General features: G+C 42.3%; 1 protein-coding gene and 1 pseudogene across 8 annotated transcripts; both read left to right on the top strand.

Moving 5' to 3' along the window:
• Nucleotides 1-235: 235 nt before the first annotated feature.
• On the top strand, nucleotides 236-4,905 carry LOC139558272 (SH2 domain-containing protein 5-like). Of its 8 annotated transcripts, none has more exons than XM_071373470.1 (10): nucleotides 236-368; nucleotides 1,333-1,442; nucleotides 1,623-1,703; nucleotides 2,032-2,106; nucleotides 2,208-2,354; nucleotides 2,469-2,669; nucleotides 2,810-3,002; nucleotides 3,445-3,550; nucleotides 3,846-4,005; nucleotides 4,123-4,905. In XM_071373470.1, the coding sequence occupies exons 2-10, from the start codon at nucleotides 1,392-1,394 to the stop codon at nucleotides 4,312-4,314; spliced, it is 1,206 nt and encodes a 401-aa protein (XP_071229571.1). In that variant the 5' UTR covers nucleotides 236-368; nucleotides 1,333-1,391; the 3' UTR covers nucleotides 4,315-4,905. The 8 variants fall into 8 exon arrangements, with proteins under 8 accessions (XP_071229571.1, XP_071229574.1, XP_071229573.1 ...); XM_071373471.1 differs by lacking the exon at nucleotides 236-368 and adding an exon at nucleotides 386-647 and having other exon boundaries at nucleotides 1,340-1,442; XM_071373469.1 differs by lacking the exon at nucleotides 236-368 and adding an exon at nucleotides 386-647.
• Nucleotides 4,906-5,034: 129 nt separating this feature from the next.
• Nucleotides 5,035-9,517, top strand: LOC139558358 (kinesin-like protein KIF17; annotated as a pseudogene).
• Nucleotides 9,518-17,633: the final 8,116 nt, after the last annotated feature.

The following is a 17,633-nucleotide window of genomic DNA, read 5'->3' as shown; positions in this document are numbered from 1 at the left end:
GGAATGTTAAGTTGTGCATGAGTATTTTTCTCTTCCTGTCACACACAGTTTAATCCTTTCTTTGTGATTCCAACCTAGGCTGTAAACACACACACCCTACAGGACATCCATATTCGTTGAGGGGGTATTTTTATTTATTTAATCTTTACTTAACTAGGAAAGTCAGTTAAGAACAAATTATTATTTACAATGACGGCCTACCCCAGCCAACCCCAAACCCAGACGACGGGACAATTGTGCGCTGCCCTATGGGACTCCCAATCCCAGTTGTGATACAACCTGGAATCGAACCAGGTCCTGTAGTGACGCCTCTAGCAAGGAGATGTAGTACCTTAGACAACTGCACCACTCGGGACCCCAAACTTCCGGTATGAACAAAACTAAAAACAAACATTTCATATATTGTGTTATTTGTTTTCCATTATTCCATGTCCAATTTTGACACAATAATTTAGAAAACAATTGACAAACGGAATCGTTTAGCGTTTTTATTCGGAAATCAAAATAACGAAATGTACACGGACCCGTCAGCTTGATAAGGTGAAGCAACCTTGAGTAGGAGGGGAAATCAGAGTTTGGAATTGGAACTGTGGCACAGGATCCGGAGTGCGGAGGTGAAAAGAGCGTTGGTTTGAAACTAAATTAAGGTATTTTATTATAATTAATTTATTGACATGTTTACCAAACTTGCGCCTGCAGGTTAGAAATACTTCATCAGTGCGTAAATGTTTGCTCTGGCGGTTCAGACAACAGAATAATGGGTGTCACCCGCGTGCTCTGACTGCTGTAATAGTAGTCTGAAGGCTATGGAATTAATTTTGAAATGTGACGAAATCCATACCAGTAGGGCTAAGAGTATGCTACTGACAATGTTTGGCTTGTAATTCGACGATTCAAACGAAACAGTCGCCACAATCTATTCGATTGCAGGTGCGCATATCATTTTCAGAATTCACGAGGACAAGGTTTAGATCCAGTGCTTGACTTGGGCAGGAGCTCAGAGGAGCTGAATATCGGCACCTGAAAAGGTGTACTGCTTGAGCTCCTGTTCCTCTTATAGAATATTAGCTCAAAAGTATTGTGTCGATCTGACAGTTTCGAGTTTTTTAAATTACTATCGAGTTTTTGAAATTACTATAGACTTACTATCTACCACAACACATACCTGTGTCTAGCTTAAATTGAACGTTTTGCGTTCACAGCTCTTTTTATCACTACCTCCTGGTTACAAAAGCATTTTTCCCATGGGGAAAATAACACTACCAGACGCAACGTTGTTGACATGTCCAATGTTTATAATGCTGGGTGCTACAATGCTATCTGCTCCCGCAGCACTCAGGATAAGTCCTCCAGAAACAGCAGGACAAAAATCTAACTCAGGAGTGATAAGGATGGGTGAGACACCAGTCAGGGATGATGGCACAGTTACAAGGTCAGCTGAGGTAAGCCATATTTTTCCTCCCCATATGGAAGTACTATTTGTTTGAAATAAAAGTACTTCCCAAGTGGAAGAAATCTTACTTACCTTTACTCTTCCCTTGTATTCTGCACCTGGTTACATTACATGATGTCTATCTAAAATTCATAGTCTGTGTAACATGTAGTCTTTCTTCTTTATGAAGTATGTTGGCTCCTTTCCTGTGGATGACTGTTGTTTGGATGATCAGATGCAGCAGTTGCACACACAGCTCAAGTCTCTCAAAGTAGGTGCTGGTAATAACAAGTTAGAAAGCAGCAGTACTTTAAGGCATGTCTTGACTGTTCACAAATATTTATGGTGGAGATGGGGTCGTGCACAGACCTTTTCGTGGTCAGGTGCTCAAACCACAAAAAGGGCATGAAAGCAATAGGTGGACATATCTTAATGGCCAAGTTAAAGTCACGTTAAATGTGTCATTTAAAAACGGCTTGCAAGCAGTGGGTTCAGAACAACAATGATAAACTGTAATACAAAGAATATATTGTTTTGGCCCCCCAAAAAACTTGAGACTGGAAGGATGTGCCTGCCTGAGGTGTTAAACTTTTTCACAGACATGCAAGAAAAGGAGGTCTGTGTCCCTGAAATTTTCCATCAAAGGTGTGAAGATGTATGATGAAGATGAGACGGTAAGTTGACCTTCTCAGAGCAAAGCACGTGTATCATTGCTGTTAGAGCTGTGTACACTACATCAACATTTAAAAAAAAAAAAAAAAATCCTTGTCTGTAGACCATCCTCATGGCCCATGCTCTACGAAGGGTCTCCCTTTCCACCGCCCACCCCTTGGACGCCCAGTTCGCATTTGTTTCCCACAACCCAGGCAACCCTGATGCCCAACTATACTGCCACCTCTTCAAGGCTAGTCATGCCAGAGCAGTAAGAACCAGAGTTAGATCTTTGTCTCCCAAGATGGTTGTCAACTAAATTCCTCTGTGATGGCTTTAAGCTGCAGTTTATTGTATAATTTGTCTCTGGTGTGTTCCCTCCAAGGCCCAGTTCCTGAACCTGTTGCTGTGCCGCTGTTTCCAGCTGTCCTACCTGGAGAAGCACCCAGAGGAGGCTCAAGTTGAGTCTGCAGGCCCACTGCCCAACTGTACCCCCTCCCTCCTCAACCAGGGTTTCCCTCTCAGTGTCAGCGCCCTTGTGTCTTTCAGAAGGGCCCCCACTCAGGGCTTACTCCCAGGGGAAAAAGTCAGTCAAACCTGTTTGTTTTAACTGAATTGTGAAAGCACAGTGAAATAATGCTATTTTTTATTTGTGTAGCTGAAACCTGTACATTGTGCTGGCCTAGCTGTTGACCTGTTAACACTTTCTATGGGTCTTTATTGTAGGTCTTCCCATTGAAGAACAACAGCGCAACAACTGAGGAACAACCAAGCATCCAAGAAAACGTCATCACCTCTCCTTCCCTGGTCCGCAAGAAAGTTATCCGCAACAAAGTACTGCGCTCAGGGGCCTATCGCTCCTTCACTTACACCCCTCACAAACAACGCCACCTCCAGGATTGGTTTAACTCTCCACAAGGTGGGCTAAGTGTGCAGAGAGCTCTTTCAAGAGTGAAACCGTTCATTAGGTAATGCAAACCCTTAGTGCTTTGTGATGGGCACTCACTCAACGTCTGTGGTGTAGGCTACATTTTTCATGGTATTGATTTGTCATTACATACACCATCTAAGGTTGTAGGCATTTTTTTTTCACAGGGTTCTGATTACTGTAACATTAAAATCTTTTTACCACGCATTTTTGAAGTGAACATGTTATGACGTTTTATGAACTAATTTATCACAGTTTCCCTTGAAACAGTAGTTGTACTCACATCAGTAAGTTTTTCCACAGTGACTCCACTTGAGGTGGAATGGAAATAGATTTGAGGTTATCCAAAGCAAACAACATTTCCCTTGAGGGACATCTTGAAATGTGATCATCCCAAGATGCTAAGGAATCTCTTATCTTGTATGTGAAACAGGAAAGGGGCAGGACAAAATGCCAGTGAGGAGAGCCCGGGCCCCGAGCCTAGCCGAAACAGAAGAAGCTCTGGCTCAAGCAGTGTGGTGTTGGGCCGGCATCACCACGTGAGTCCCCCTCTCTTTTATTATAATAATATATGCTATTTAGCATACACTTTCATCTAAAGTGGCTTAGTCATGTGTGCATAGATTTTTTGCATAGGGTTGTCCCAGCAGGAATCGAACCTACAATCCTTGCATTCCTAGCACCGGGCTCTAACAACTGAGCCACATTTACCTGACTCGCACTTATCCCAGACCAGTTCCTTGTGTGCTTTATGGTGTGTTTGCTTGATGAAAGTCATGTGAGTCATCTCAGGGCTACCATTGGTCTTCCCCCCCCCCCCCCCCCATGTGTTAGTGACAGCAGCTCTTCCCTGCTTGAGGAGGACGTCCTGGGCTCGTACCTCCTGTGCCCGCATCCTAAGAGACCTGGCTGTGGCTCTCTCATCATTCGTTTCTCTTCTGGCCTCATCACCCACCTCATAGACAACACACATAAAGGGACATACCTGCTTGAGGTAAGCTGTCATGGTCAATCATTCCATTTTCATCAACTTTCTTTAACTTCCAATTTAAGCTCTTTGTTAATGCATGTTCAATGTGTAGCTATGAAGTAATTTATGTTTTTCTACTAGAACTGCCAACAAGAATTCTGCACCATTGCTGCTTTGATAGAGCACTACACAGAGTTCAAGGAGGAGCTGGACTTTCCTCTGAGTTGTGCCCGTGTAAACCACTGCTACGAGTGGGAGGAGAATGTTGGCAAGGCACACCAAAGCCTCAAAAGAAAGAATGCAGAATATAACCAGAGGAAGCAATGGGTTTAAAAGTAATTTCTGAACATTGGATTGATTGATGTATCCCATTCTTTAAGAGACACTGACACCTTTCATTTCTTTGCACTTAAATACAATACAATTCATTCACTTCTTTGCTTCATTTAGGTTACTTTTATTGTTTTGAGATTTCTGATAAGTAATGCTTATCACAATTCACCTGCTAAAGGGAAGTTTGATCGCAAGGGTGGAGCAGAGCCATATATTGATATAAATGTAAGGCTCTGGTGTGGAGTAAGATGTTGGCACTTCGCCTGTGATGTAGTTATTTTTTTATGTCAGTGTGTTTGAGATTTATATTCTATTTTAGCTGCACCTACTTTTTAAATTGTATACATTTTTTTTAAAGTAGGAATTTAGTGTGTGTGTATATATGAATGAGAGGGATTTTCTTTTTTGTACGTGTTAAGCTGTATGCCTCGTGTTATGCTGTCTGTTTTTCACAGCATGTTTTAAGATGTTCTGTGAGAACATGGTACATGACTCACTTTACACCACAAAGTCTAGGCTATTTTTATTTTGGGGTTATGCATAATGCATTGCCGGATTTTATACATATGCATAAATGCACACATCTATTAACTTGATCTAAGTCTGTTTTTTAGGGGGAACAAGAAGTGATTTCAAATTTGGCTCTTTGGAAAGACAATAGGCAGCAAAAACATTTTCTTGGCAATTTTCACACATGACGTGGTTTTATCAAGTGTATGGTTGCCTTGGAACGCGGTGGGAAGGGGACAGACAGAGCGAGATGATATTGGTTTTTTTACGTATACTTTTGTTTTTGAGCACGGATTGTATTCATTGGACGACATGATGCCATCTGCCAATATTACGTTTTTATAGCACGCGGAAAATGTATTTGACAAGAAATTATTCCAACAAATTAACGGTCTGACATGTCTTGCAGGTTAGCTAGTACATGTTGTGAACTTGTTTGCTTTGAGGCTTGGCCAATGTGGCAAGCTAGCTACCGTCCGTAGCTTAGTTAGCTAGCGTTCTGATTTGCTGTCATGCTTCTGTGACCAGATCAACAGGTTAGATTTTTGTTATTCTGATCACTTCAGTTGTAGCATGTCAGCTGGAAAGATCTGTCATGGCTGCTAGTTAGATGAATTGTTTAGCTTCAAAATAACAGTAGGTTAGCTATTTATTTTTCTAGCTTGCACAATGCTGAAATCAATGGATTCAACAACTGACGATTGACTATAATTTTGATATTGGCTACTAGTATCAAACGGTGTTAATCAGGCGTTGCCTTGCGTGTCTGATATCAGACACCCCAAGAAGACTGAGGCAAAAATGGCTGCAGAGTCAGTGAAGGTAGTGGTCAGTTGTCCGCCGATGAATGATAGGGCGCAAATGTTGAATTGTAAGACGGTAGTATCCGTAGAGATGAGTCGCTGTCAGTGTTTCATCAAGAAGCCAGGGGCGAAGGAGGAGCCACCAAAACAATTCACTTTTGATGGAAGCCTCTTCATTGACCAAAACACTGAGCAGATGTACAACGAGATAATTTACCCCTTGGTTGAGGTAGGCCTGCAATAAATCCTACTACATTTTCACAACTTGATTATGGTGAATTACATGCAGTAGCTCGTGGGCTATTGGACATCTCCAGTATATATCTGAAACTAAATAACATGTCAGTTAGGAAAACACGTGTGCTGCTCGACTTGGCGGGCAGCGAGCGCCAGTTTAAGACGGGTACCACCGGGGAACGGCTCTGTGAGGCCACCAAGATCAACCTGTCCCAGTCGGCTCTAGGCAACGTCATCTCAACACATACCCTACCGAGACTACAAGCTGACCCGTTGTTGCAGGACTCCCTGGGAGGGAACACTAGCACCCTGATGGTGGCCTGCAGACAACAACTATGAGGAGAGCCTGAGCACCCTGCGCTATGCCAACAGGGCCAAGAGCATCCAGAACAGGCCGCGCATCAACGAAGCAGCTATGTGCCTTAATCTCTGGCCAGCTGGGCAATGCCAACCTGTCATGTGGGCACCATGCTTTTCTCCACACTTTGTCTAACCACTGAGAGTAAGAGTTTGCACATAGAAGATCAAAGTGCTTGATTAAAATTGGATTATTCTCCATGGTCCTATTTTAATCAGCGTTTCTGGATGGTCCATCGAGGCCACAGTTCAGCACTACAGAGAAGAAGATTAAAGAGGTGGGTAAACTTCCACAAGAAGTTGACTGAGGCTGCTTAGCAGAAGGAGCTCGACTGACCTATTTGTGACCTTCAGGAGTACAAGGAGGAGCTGGCCAGGCTTCAGGCTGAGTATAATGCAGAGCAGGAGTCCAAGGCCAAGCTTCAGGAGGACATTGCTGTCCTGCGCTCTTCATATGAGACCAAGCTGTCCAATCTGGAAAAGTCCCAGACCAGCAGAGGGCACTCTGTTACCACTGGTACCATTACAACATCCCTGTCTACATTCAAAACTCCAACCAATTCAAATTTCACTCAGACGACCATAGCTAAGGATTTTAACGAGACAGATTTTCTGAAGATAAATAACTTTAACAGTCAGGTGTATAGATAGTGCTCTAGTACATTACAGGATATTAAGCCTTGTTTTCTCATTGCCTAGTGTCAGAGCTCTCCATCCTTATGAAACAAGCTCTTGAGGAGGAATTATGTTGTGTCACTGCACATGAGGTTAGTGATTTGGAACCAGTCCTGGCCAAGGTACCCATGCATCAAGTTCCCAGTACTTGTGGGTAACCGGTTATGCATGCATTTTGTAGTAGTACACATCTGAGTAGAGCGGTCCCTTTAATTATGTAACTTCTCTTCTTGTAGGTGAGCCAGACACAGGCATCTTGCCAGGTGACCAGTGTCCAGACAGGGTCTGAGGGGGAGGAGAATGCAGACTCTCCTCCAATCGGTACACCAGGCCCTCTGGACCAGAAGCATGTCCTCAAGAGGTGAGTTACCACACTCGCACACACTCCCTTTTATATAACATAATGTCCAGTGGTGTGGCTTGGTGCCTTGTCCTGTCTCCAGGCTACAGCACACCGGCAGAGGAATACCCTGGCAAATCAGAGGAAGAAGCAGCTGATTGAGGCCCTGGCAGAGAATGGCGAGGAGAGTGACAATGTGATGCTCAATATCTACGACTCCATTCAGGAGGAAGTCCATGCTAAGAGTCGACTCCTAGAGAACATCCAGGGCAAGGTGGGACACATCTTCATGGAAAAGAAATGCCAGATCAATGATTTATCTACTAACATGCTTGTTCCTGTACCATATTTTTGTCACGCATTTGTATTGTTTGCCTATTCTGTTAATACATTATGTACTATGACAGACTTAAGTCTGTATGGTCATTTTAAGTGGTGTTCTCCTGATGTGATGCTGAAGGTGGCCAAGCTGGAGATCCAGGACCTGCAGGTGGAGTTTGAGCTAGAGAGGAATGACTACCTGGCAACAATCCGCAGGCTGGAGGGCGAGGGCCAGCTGCTACAGAGCCTGCTAGAGCGCATGGCCCCTCTGGTCCGCTGTGACTGCAACTACAGCAACTTGGATCGCCTGTCGTCATCCCAAGAAGGAGGCCACTTGGGATGACGACAGCGTCGCCTGGAGGCTGCCTGACATGTTGGTGCAGAAAACAGCCCTGCTATCAGGTGAGCGTAGGACCGGGGAATAAATTATGTTGTGAAGATGTCTTTGAATTTAGAACTAATGTTAATCTTTCAGTGGATGGACTATTTTTATTTAGATTTTCAATGATGTGATTACATGGATGGTTGGTCCTGTTTAGGTTTCTCATCCTCTGGGTCCCTTCTCTCTTTCAGCAGTAGCTCCTTCAGCTCAGAGGATCTCTGTATGCATGAGCTCAGCGGCTGACACAGGAGAATCCTTTCAAGTATGTACTTTTATTTTTTGTATTATTAAACACATTTAGATTTTTTACCTCCCCTATGGGATATGAGGAACAAAACTAAATGTTTATGATCCTTCATCGTTGCCTATGTTTTGTGCAGGATGATGAGGACTGATATAAAGAGATGATGAACCACAGTGAGAACTTCGTCAGCAACTACTTCAAGCCTAAGAGAGTCAACCAGTTGCTGGGCGTTGAGCCCCTTAAGGGACTGGGTAAGACCAGGAGATGCAGGCCCTTCCCCTGAACCAATAGCCCAATGCCTTTTCACTGCTCTCAATATTATGATAGGGGTAGGGCTTGTTTCTTACTGGAAACTTCAGAGTGCAGTCTTCTCACTTGAATTCAACTGTGACTGGAGTCACAACTGTGACTGAGGTGCAGTTAATGTTAACACAAAAACAGTCAAACTATTCATTGGTATTTAATGAAGTGTGCAGACCAAAGGGAAAGTGCCTGAATAGACAATAAAATAATACAATTCAGATACTTTTGGAATCAACATTCAAATAAAATGTGACAATCATAACACCACATCATACCAATGTACTGCTTGCTAATACAAAATAGTTTTAGAAGGGTCCAAGTCAGTTACTGGAAACATTCAAAGATCTAGCCTGCTATCTGCTTAACTTCAACAGATAATTTGCCCTACATGTGTGGTTATTCCACTGATGACCTCTTCCCATGCAGCAGTTCACTCAGCACCCCAGGGGAATGGTACGCCTTACCTGACCTCCAGTGGCTCCAACATCGGCCCCAACATCGGTCCCTCACTCAGCCCTGAATCTCTCCTCCCTTGCCCCTACTGCCTCGAGTCACTGGGGATCACCCCAGCCAATGGCAAGGTGAAGAGGAAGAAGAGCAAAACATAGAGAGCTGGGCTACAGAGGTACTCTGTCACCACCTCCCCCAGTCTATCCACCATTTCTACCTGCCACCCTTTTTGACCACTAGAGACCTCACAATTCGTTGGCTTGTTTAGGTAGAGTATTTAATTCATCCACTGTGATTGACCCTAGGTTGTTAGTAGTTCACTATTGAACTTTCAGTAACCAGCAATATAATGGCACATTTAAATGGACACTTGGTCTGGCAATGTGATACTTCTGGTGTTTATTATTATTTTTTGCACCTTTTTAAATGTTAGTGAAGATAATGCCACACCATAGTGCTTGCAGTGACTCTTAATTCTGTGATACAATGGTTTATCCAACCTTGAATATACTATTTATCACTGTTGTGGTTTTTGCTGCTCATATACTGTAATTGTTAATAAAAAAAAAAAATCTTGTTCATTTCATGTCTCGTACTACTTCACTTCCCAGAATACATGTCTGGTTGTGCAAAATATTTGTCTTTGAGCATCACTCACAGGAAGGTCATCTTCAGTCTTTCAGCATCAGGGCTAAGAAATAAGATCTGAGAGCCAAACATGTCAGACCAGTTTCAGTGTCACACAATCTGGATGACTCCACAAATGCACTGGGGCCAGGGTGGTGTTGTCATAGCAGCAGAGTGTTAACAGGCCATGTATGACGGTGGAGGGTAGCCTCCGGTTTCCTGTCCTCTAAAAAGACGTGTCAATGACGTGTTGTCTGGAAACAAGACGAGTGTGGAGCAACCTTGTGACCTCCAGGGAGCTGAGTGACACAGACGACCTGAATTGATTGTTCCCTGGTTGTAATAATCTGAGCCGGGCATATTTGCCAGCAAAATTTAATTTACCTTTCCTGAAAATGACAAATTTCAATAGCATTGACAATTTAAGTTGAAAGGGTTAGTTAACCCCAAATGACATTGTTTTCATTACCCTGTAAGCAGTCTATGGACAAGGTATGACATCAATCCATGCTTTGGTTGTTTAAATTGTCCACTGTTTCAAATGTTAACGTTTGAGCAAGTATGGTGCGAATCCAATGTGAGTCAATGGCACCTACAGTGCCTTCGGAATTATTCATCTCGACTTACTCCATATTTTGTTACAGATAGGCTGCAAAATGTATTAAATATTCATTTTTCTCTTACTCATCTACCCACAATACACTATAATGACAGTGAAAACATATTTTTAGACATTTTTGCTAATTTATTGAAAATAAATACAGAAATATCTCATTTACATAAGTATTCACACCTCTGGGTATGAATGTTAGAATCACCTTTGGCAACAATTTACAGCTGTGACTCTTTCTGGGTAATTCTCTAAGCACTTTGCACACCTGGATTGTACAATATTTATTTGCACATTATTCTTTAAAAATTCTTCAAGCTCTGTCAAGTTGGTTGTTGATCACTGCTAGACATCCATTTTCAAGTCTTGTCATAGATTTTCAAGCCGATTTACACAACCGTTCAAAAATTTGGGGTCACTTAGAAATGTCCTTGTTTTTTAAAGAAAATCACCTTTTTATCCATTAAAATAACATCAAATTGATCAGAACTACAGTGTAGACGATAATGTTGTAAATGACTATTGTAGCTGGAAACAGTGGATTTTTTAAATGGAATATCTACATAGGCGTACAGAGGCCCATTATCAGCAACCATCACTCCTGTGTTCCAATGGCACGTTGTGTTAGCTAATCCAGGTTTATCATTTTAAAAGGCTAATTGATCATTAGAAAACCCTTTTGCAATTATGTTAGCACAGCTGAAAACTGTTGTACTGATAAAAGAAGCAATAAAACTGGCCTTCTTTAGACTGGTTGAGTATCTGGAGCATCAGCATTTGTGGGTTCGATTACAGGCTCAAAATGTCCAGAAACAAAACTTTCTACTGAAACTCGTCAGTCTATTCTTGTTCTGAGAAATGAAGGTAATCCATGCGAGAAATTGCTAAGAAACTGAAGATCTCGTACAACGCTGTGTACTACTCCCTTCACAGAACAGCACAAACTGGCTTTAACCAGAATAGAAAGAGTGGGAGGCCCCGGTGCACAACTTAGCAAGAGGACAGTACATTAGAGTGTCTAGTTTGAGAAACATACGCCTCAAGTCCTCAACTGGCAGCTTCATTAAATAGTACCCGCAAAACACCAGTCTCAATGTCAACAGTGAAGAGGCGACTCCGGGATGCTGGCCTTCTAGCCATTTCTCAGACTGGCCAATAAAAATAAAAGATTAAGATGGGCAAAAGAACAGACACAGGACAGAGGAACTCTTCCTAGAAGGCCAGCATCCCAGAGTCGGATCTTCACTGTTGACGTTGAGACGTTTTTGCAGTTTTACTTTAGTGCCTTATTGCAAACAGGATGCATGTTCTGGAATATTTTTATTCTGTACAGGCTTCATCTTTTCACTCTGTCATTTAGGTTAGTATTGTGGAGTAAGTACAATGTTGTTGATCCATCCTCTGTTTTCTCCTATCACAGCCATTAAACTCTGCAACTGTTTTAAAGTCCCTGCTGCTCCTGAGTGGCGCAGCGGTCTAAGGCACTGCATCTCAGCGCTAGAGGCATCACTGCAGACCCTGGTTTGATTCCAGGCTCTATCACAACCGGCCGTGATTGGGAGTCCCATAGGGCGGCCCATTGTTGTCTGGGTTTGGCCGGGGTAGGCCATCGTTGTAAATATGAATTTGTTCTTGACTGACTTGCCTAGTTTTAAATAAAGGTTAATACAATTCTGGCCTCATCGTTAAGTCCCTGACCGGTTTCTTTCCTCTCGGGCAACTGAGTTAGGAAGGACACCTGTTTCTTTGTAGTGACTGGGTGTATGATACTCCACCCAAAGTGTAATTAATAACTTCACCATGCCCAAAGGGATATTCAATGTCTGCCTTTAATATATATATATATTTTTACCCATCTACAAATAGGTGCCCTTATTTCCTAGACTTTAAAGATAATTGTATGCGTGGGGTACAGAGATGAGGTAGTCATTCAAACATCATGTTAAATACTATTATTGCACAGAGTGAGTCCATGCAACTTATGTAACTTAAGCAAATGTTTACTCCTGAACTTATTTATGCTTGCCATAACAAAGGGGATGAATACATATTGAAGACATTTCAGCTTTTTCTTTTTTATAAATTTGTAAAAATATCTAAAAACAATTCCACTTCAAAAAATTACAGTGTATTGTATAAAGGCCAGAGACCCAAAATCGAAATTGTATCATTATAAATTCAGGCTGTAGCACAACAATATGTGGAAAGTCAAGGGGTGTGAGTACTTTCTGAAGACACTGTACATTAGCCTTTCCACGCTTCATGTCAACATCTTTAACTAACTTAATTGAGTTACACAATACATTTGTAGATACTTTAAGATGATTTGGATATGAAACATGAAAATACTAATATAGGTACCATTGACTTGCATTGGATTTGTGCCATAAATGCGAGCAGTTAGCATTTGAAACCAGGTAAACACAACCAAAGCATGGATTGCTGTCATACCTTGTCCATAGACTGTTTACAGGGTTTTGTAATTTGGGTGAACTATCCCTTTAATATCCCTACCCACATACTGTAAATTGCCATCACAATGGAACATCACTTGGGGGGTGTCCATTTAGTCTGAAGATCGATTAATCAAATCATTTATTTTTTATTTCTCTGTATTGTGTTTCCCACTTGGTTAATGGATCGATTTTTCCATCAATTGTTCAATATGACTTGACCGGTGGCAGGTGTTTCAGTTGAGAGAGGTGACACCATAATATGCAAAGTACTCTACTCAGACATGGATACAGCTCCACTACAATAATACCTCACAGAGATAACACTGAAGTGGAACCATAGCAACAGTGATGTTGTGACCATGAAATGAAAGAGCTGTTTGGACATTAGGAATGAGCACCACAGAAAAGAAAGCACTGGTTTGTTCAGTAGGACAGGTTCACATAGAGGTGCAGTCCAAGATAATCCGATAACACACAGACAGCTGAGTAGGCTTTCTCATTGCGAAAGTGGCATGTGTAAAATGAGTAGTATGACTAGTCTGTAAGAGGAGAGGAGGGTGCACTGAGGCAGAGAAAGGTAAAGCTGGTGGAAAGTACCTGTATAAATAATTATTTGTCTTTTTGTACAAAACCTATTCTATGATTGGGTTGTGAGGGTTGGAGGAAAAACAAATGGCTGTAATTTAACAACGGGAAGCTCAGTCAGGAAAAAAATGGAAAGGAAATGGTCATCTGACACAAAATAGTCCAACATGTTTAAGTGTATGATCAAATACGTTCACATCTCAACCACGAATGAAGTCTGTTACACAGCAATTATGACACAAATATGATACGCCTGTTAAAGTGCCTATCATAAGTATCCCCCCCCCTTGGATTTCCTCACATTTTATTGTGTTACAAAGTGGGATTACAATGTATTTAATTGTAATTTTTTTCTTCAACGATTCACCCCCCTGAGACAATACATCCCACTGGGCACAGACGTCAGTTTTGATTTACATTTGGTTGAGTTGTCAACTTCGTGACTTCGTGAATATATATATCACCACGTCATTGGATTTATGTTAAAAGTTGGGTGAAAGAATACAAAATGTCCTTGCGTTGATTACTTTTTGCAAATTCAATTAGTTTTCCACGTTGATTCAATGTTATCACATAGATTTTTGGGGGGTTCAAACTGTTTTGCCCAGTGGGATCTTAGAAACACATTTGGCAGTGATTACTGCTGTGAGTCTTCTTTATAGAACACCGTTTGGGTATACTTCTTGGGTAAGTCTCATAGGGGCCGATTCAGACTTAGGAATTTGACGTTCCCACATATTTGGTGTTCAGACTTACCTTATTCAGTCGCTTAATGCGCTCTGCAGGTATGGCTGCCTTGTGCGCTCTGAATAAAATGTCATTCAACCCCTGAAAATCCTCCCACTTGCTGGCCAACAGATTTTCCCGTGGAGTTTTCATTCAATAGGGTTTTCAGTACATTTATCTTAAGCCATCCCTTTAAAGAAGGTGTACCTTTTAGTTTGAATTTTGTTGACAGACTCACTAGAATATATCGAGAGAACGGCTTCAGAATATTAGGTATCAATGAAAGAAAGCCATCTAAATATATGCATATTCTTCTCGGCTGCAACACAGTCTCACATTCAATTCGCGCATATATGTACAAAATGTATTTCAGCAGATTTCGTGCGTTTTTGTGCATTTTTGGGGTGGTTCAATTCGTTTGACAATACACGAATTTCTGTGCTACTTAATTCGTGCGAAAAGACACAAATTTAACCAGTAGGTGACACACAAGCCGTTGCAACAACCATGTAGACGCGATAATTTGTATTTCATTTTTGTTCTTCTTAATGGCTAATTCAACGTCATGAATATACAGAAATGTTGTCTTTGTTTAACCATGTTTTAAAATGTGTCGTTGTATGCCTATATGTACTGTTTTAGACTTGCTGAACAGAATTTTTGAGAAAAGACGCACATTTACCTGCGACTTAATTCGTGGGAAATATTGTTTTATTAATGCCAATGCTGTTTTCTGTGCTTGATTTCGCTTAATACTTTGGATACTGGTGCACTTGTAATCAGAACGCCTTTTTGTCATGTAGGCAACCATACACGATTTTCTTCATAACCCATTTCATGGAGCCTAAATTACACCATTTTCTTCATAATGCATGTATTACATGTTAATGTAAAATAATGAATTATGTTGGCTTACACTAATGGCCTTTCCAAGGCCTTTCCATACCTTAAGGGAACATTTTAGCACTCGCCATATGGTTAGTGAGAAACGGCACATTGCAAATGTAAGGTCCCTTACTAGACGTCCTGCAACGTTTCTAAAATTCGCGGACGGCGTCGGGCCGTGCGCGGGGGAGAGATCTTTCAGGAAGTCATCAAACTAAATCTCTTGGACGTTCGGTTTCCGTTTTATAAAAATAACACATTTTGGTCATTTTTCCGCAGTCTAGGAAATTCCCACCAGAGGGAAAATAAATAATATTGCAAATGCACAAGCACATTGCAAATGCATGTGGCCTTTTCTCCTAAACGGAAAATATTTCGAAGACGTAATGGACAGTTGGCCCCGAACAAGATGGCGTCGAGGCCTCAACGCTTTTTGAGTTATGGCCATTTTTCTTGGATTAAAGGTCAAAAACGTAAAGTAGGGTGCTAATTTGACCGCTTCACGTCAAAGTACATAAGCATACGGTGTCAGGAAAAAAAGAACCAGCCATTTATCTATCGTAATTTAAGAGAAATCATACATTGACAAATTGGTCATGTCCACAAATAGGAGTTAAAAAAAAAAAAGTTACAGATCCAGTTGCAGTGTGTTCAGACGAATTTTTTTTAAGTGGGTCTCGAAGCTCTGCCACTGCATCGCAGTGCTAGCTGCGCCACCAGAGTCTCTGGGTTCGCGCCCAGGCTCTGCCGCAGCCGGCCGCGACCGGGAGGTCCGTTGGCCTAGCGTCGTCCGGGTTAGGGAGGGTTTGGCCGGTAGGGATATCCTTGTCTCATCGCGCTCCAGCGACTCCTGTGGCGGGCCGGGGGCAGTGCGTGCTAGCCAAGGGGGCCATGTGCACGGTGTTTCCTCCGACACATTGGTGCGGCTGGCTTCCGGGTTGGAGGCGCGCTGTGTTAAGAAGCAGTGCGGCTTGGTTGGGTTGTGCTTCGGAGGACGCGTGGCTTTCGACCTTCGTCTCTCCTGAGCCCATACGGGAGTTGTAGCGATGAGACAAGATAGTAATTACTAGCGATTGGATACCACGAAGAAAAGGGGATAAAAGGATGGAGTGAAAAAGTACGGTGCTTAAAGACACACAAAGCCTGCAATGGCATTGCCATTATCTCCAGGCCGTGCCGAGTTCAACGAGATGCCCCGCTTGACCGTAGCTAGCTCGGTCTGAGTGCAGCGACAGGGACAAGAAGAAGGACCCAAATGACCCTTTGACCTCAATTTCATATTTTTTTGCTTTTGGGAGACAGAGAGAGAACCGTTAAGGTTAGAAGCACAATTTGACCTCAGGAACGTTCCTAAGGTCCTCCCGATCTGTGCAAGCCTAACATTGACCGTGTGGCATTAACCCTTAATAGTTAAAAGAAGGTGTTTACATCAAACAGTTTACAATGACATGTCTCCCCATAGGAATACATTGCCTGCTCCCCTAAATTCAACCTGAAGCCTATGTGGGTTAATAATGCCTTATGAACCTGTCTTCGATGACAATCCATCAGGCCACTATGAGGTCTACCTGTGTCGATTCTAAGCTTCCTGGAGCAACCGGAAGTGGTTAAATCACCCTAAAAGTGTTTGCCATACCCAACCTGCAGTTTGAGAGAAATAGTGCATTCAACCCTATGTAAATCAGTGAGTTCTTAACGTATAGACTTAAAACTCAGGATTCTGTAAAAGCCCACTCCAATGAGGATATGTGTTTACTTTCAGCTTCCTGTGCCAACCGGAAGTGCCATAATTGGTGTCAAAAGGGCTGTTTCGAAGGGTTAAAAAAGTCAAATCTTTCCAAAACTTAATATATGTGAATAGGCAACCCTCATGAACTGTAAATCAGTCATTCATCCCATCAGATTTCAAGGAAAAATTTACACACCCACACAGAAAGGATGGAGTGACACACTGAGGGGCTTAGAGGCAGACAGTGCCTGCAATAGTTACTTTTGTTTGAACTTTTAAAGAACCGTCAGACCTAGAGTTCTGAAACTTTACAAACCTGTTCTAGAGCTCAGGTCGATTAAGCACAGTGAGTTATGTGGCTCTAGAAGGTTCTCGGACCGATAAAAAGCCTCGGTGCATTTGCATTGACTTCAATTCATTTTGAGCATTACAAAATGGTGACATTTAGAAAAGTCCCAGAGTTGCAAGACTAGGTGCATTGAAACCGGCTCGGCCCATAGAGACGGACCCCGACATTTCTGTCCGATAGCTCATTCAAGGACCCCGTAGCAAGGCATGGAAAAAAGTGGAATTTCAGCACCAATTAAGGTTTTGCTCGGGCACCGAATGATCTATCGAGCCGAAACTTGGGATTCGAGGTCGCCTCACATAGGGCTAAACATAATGTGAAAACTGGACCCGCAGCTAGAACATAACTACGTATTATTTGTTTTATTATGGTTTAAATGGAAGGCGCTGTGAATTTTGGGCCTGCTCTGAAATATGTGATAGTTGGCTTCTAAACGAGTTGGAAAAAGTGAGTTTGGAGTCAGATGGTATCAAGTTGGTGTCTGAAAATATCTAATTGGCTGATGGACACTGACTTGCTAGTTGACTTTTGTGCATTTGCAATATGTTTCAACAGTGAAAAACCACCAAAATAGCATTCTGAAATCACCACTAAAAATGACATCACCATAGCCGTGCCGAGTTCAACGAGATGCCCCGCTTGACCGTAGCTTGCTCGGTCTGAGCGCAGCGACAGTGACAAGAAGATGACCCTTGACCTACATTTCAAGTCTTTTGCTTTTGGGAGACAG

The sequence above is a fragment of the Salvelinus alpinus genome, chromosome 2 (assembly GCF_045679555.1).
Source record: "Salvelinus alpinus chromosome 2, SLU_Salpinus.1, whole genome shotgun sequence".
NCBI lineage: Eukaryota > Metazoa > Chordata > Actinopteri > Salmoniformes > Salmonidae > Salvelinus > Salvelinus alpinus.
The sequence above is the reverse complement of the archived record's forward strand: the minus strand, read 5'-3'. Positions and strand labels throughout refer to the sequence as shown.

What these genes read in the sequence shown, in the direction of transcription:
- LOC139558272 (XM_071373470.1), top strand. Translation starts at nt 1,392, where the DNA reads ATGGGTGAGACACCAGTCAGGGATGATGGCACAGTTACAAGGTCAGCT. An exon ending in TGTATGATGAAGATGAGACG is followed by an intron (nt 2,107 to 2,207) that starts GTAAGTTGACCT and finishes CCTTGTCTGTAG; the next exon opens with ACCATCCTCATGGCCCATGC. An exon ending in AGGCTAGTCATGCCAGAGCA is followed by an intron (nt 2,355 to 2,468) that starts GTAAGAACCAGA and finishes GTTCCCTCCAAG; the next exon opens with GCCCAGTTCCTGAACCTGTT.